The sequence below is a fragment of the Chrysemys picta genome, chromosome 12, assembly GCF_011386835.1.
Source record: "Chrysemys picta bellii isolate R12L10 chromosome 12, ASM1138683v2, whole genome shotgun sequence".
Classification (NCBI taxonomy): Eukaryota; Metazoa; Chordata; order Testudines; family Emydidae; genus Chrysemys; species Chrysemys picta.
The window spans coordinates 21,952,558-21,954,131 of NC_088802.1; the positions used below are offsets into that span (position 1 = coordinate 21,952,558).

The window sequence follows — 1,574 nt, forward strand, 5'->3', positions numbered from 1 at the left end:
CTTATTTAAAACACACAAATGCCATCTCACGTCTCTCTTTCTCTTGCTCTCTAAATTTAGTCTACTTAAAACACATATTTTTTGGAATGGAATAGAACTCTTTTTACATTCATCCTATGGAACAAATGATATCCACATACTATTTCAATTTATTTTCATAATAAGTGTTAATTTCATTTTTTTTTTCTGGTCTTCCAGGTCACAGATTTCCTGAATAAATGCAAATGAAAAATCAAACCATGGTGACCGAATTTATCCTCCTGGGACTTTCCAGTGACCCACAGATGAAGATTTTACTCTTCCTGGTGTTTTTACTTATTTACCTAATCACTCTGACTGGTAACATAGTGATCATGGTAGTGATAAGAGCGGGTTCTCACCTTCACATCCCTATGTACTTCTTCCTCTTTCATTTATCCTTTGTTGACATCTGCTATTCCTCGGTCACTGTGCCTAACACACTGAGGAACTTCCTAGCAGAGCGCAAAACTATTTCTGGCTGCATTACCCAGATATTCTTCTTTTTCCTCTTAGTTGTTACTGAAGCTTTCATTCTCTCAGCGATGGCTTATGACCGCTATGCTGCCATCTGTGACCCATTGCGTTACATGGACACAATGAGCACAAGGATCTGTTTTCAGCTGGTGGGTGGTGCATGGGCAATAGGCTTCTTCCATGCCCTGCTTAACACTGTTTTTGCCCTCAAGTTGCATTTTTGTGGGCCCAGTCAAATCCACCATTTCAGCTGTGAGCTCCCTCCTCTATTACAACTGTCCTGCACTGACACCCTCACCAATCAAGTGGTGCTTCTAATTTCTGCTGTCATACTTGGATCAAGCTCCTTTCTCTTCTCCCTGATCTCCTACATTCACATAATCTCCACCATCCTGAGGATACGCTCTGCAGAGGGCAGACGTAAAACCTTCTCCACCTGCAGCTCCCACCTTATTGTTGTTGGCTTATTTTACCTGACAGGTTTTCTCCAGTACACAAAACCCAGCTCAGTCTCATCTGTGGTGCTGGATGAAATATTCTCCATCCAGTACAGCATCTTGACCCCCATGTTAAACCCCATTATCTACAGCCTGAAAAACAAGGAAGTGAAGACAGCTGTAGGGAAAATGTTGGGGAAATTCAAATTTCTCAGATAGTGTCCATCTTATTTTTTTAAAAAACACAAAGAACATAGAACTGTGTATAACTTCTGTTTGGGAGATTCTCTGCTCAGGTATCTGACACTTTGATTTAGACCAGCTGAGGTTTTGGCCAATGTGCCTCCAATTAACTCAGCAGGCCACATCCCCATTGGGTAGAAGAGACACTGGAGCAAAGGGGACAGGATCCTGGGTCTCCATGTAGGGTGAGTGCTAGAAGCACCAGGATCTAGAGCCATTCATGCTCTCTCTCTCTCTCTTTGGGCCAATAGCTCTTTCAATCTGACCCACTGACTTCAATGGACCTATGGCTAATTTATACCATTTGAGGATCTGGCCAGTTCTATGAAAAGAACATCTTTGTCTATTGCATTCTGTAGTTCTTTTAGAGTATTTTGTAGAAAACCCTATTTAATATCT

General features: G+C 41.6%; 1 protein-coding gene across 1 annotated transcript; it reads left to right on the top strand.

Moving 5' to 3' along the window:
- The first annotated feature begins 218 nt into the window (after positions 1 to 218).
- LOC103306874 (olfactory receptor 5G9-like) lies at positions 219 to 1,151 on the top strand. The gene has a single exon (XM_008176344.2). The coding sequence runs from the start codon at positions 219 to 221 to the stop codon at positions 1,149 to 1,151; it is 933 nt and encodes a 310-aa protein (XP_008174566.2).
- The last annotated feature ends 423 nt before the right edge of the window (positions 1,152 to 1,574 follow it).

Excerpts from the sequence above, each read along its gene's own strand:
- LOC103306874 (XM_008176344.2), top strand. The coding sequence starts at position 219 with ATGCAAATGAAAAATCAAACCATGGTGACCGAATTTATCCTCCTGGGA.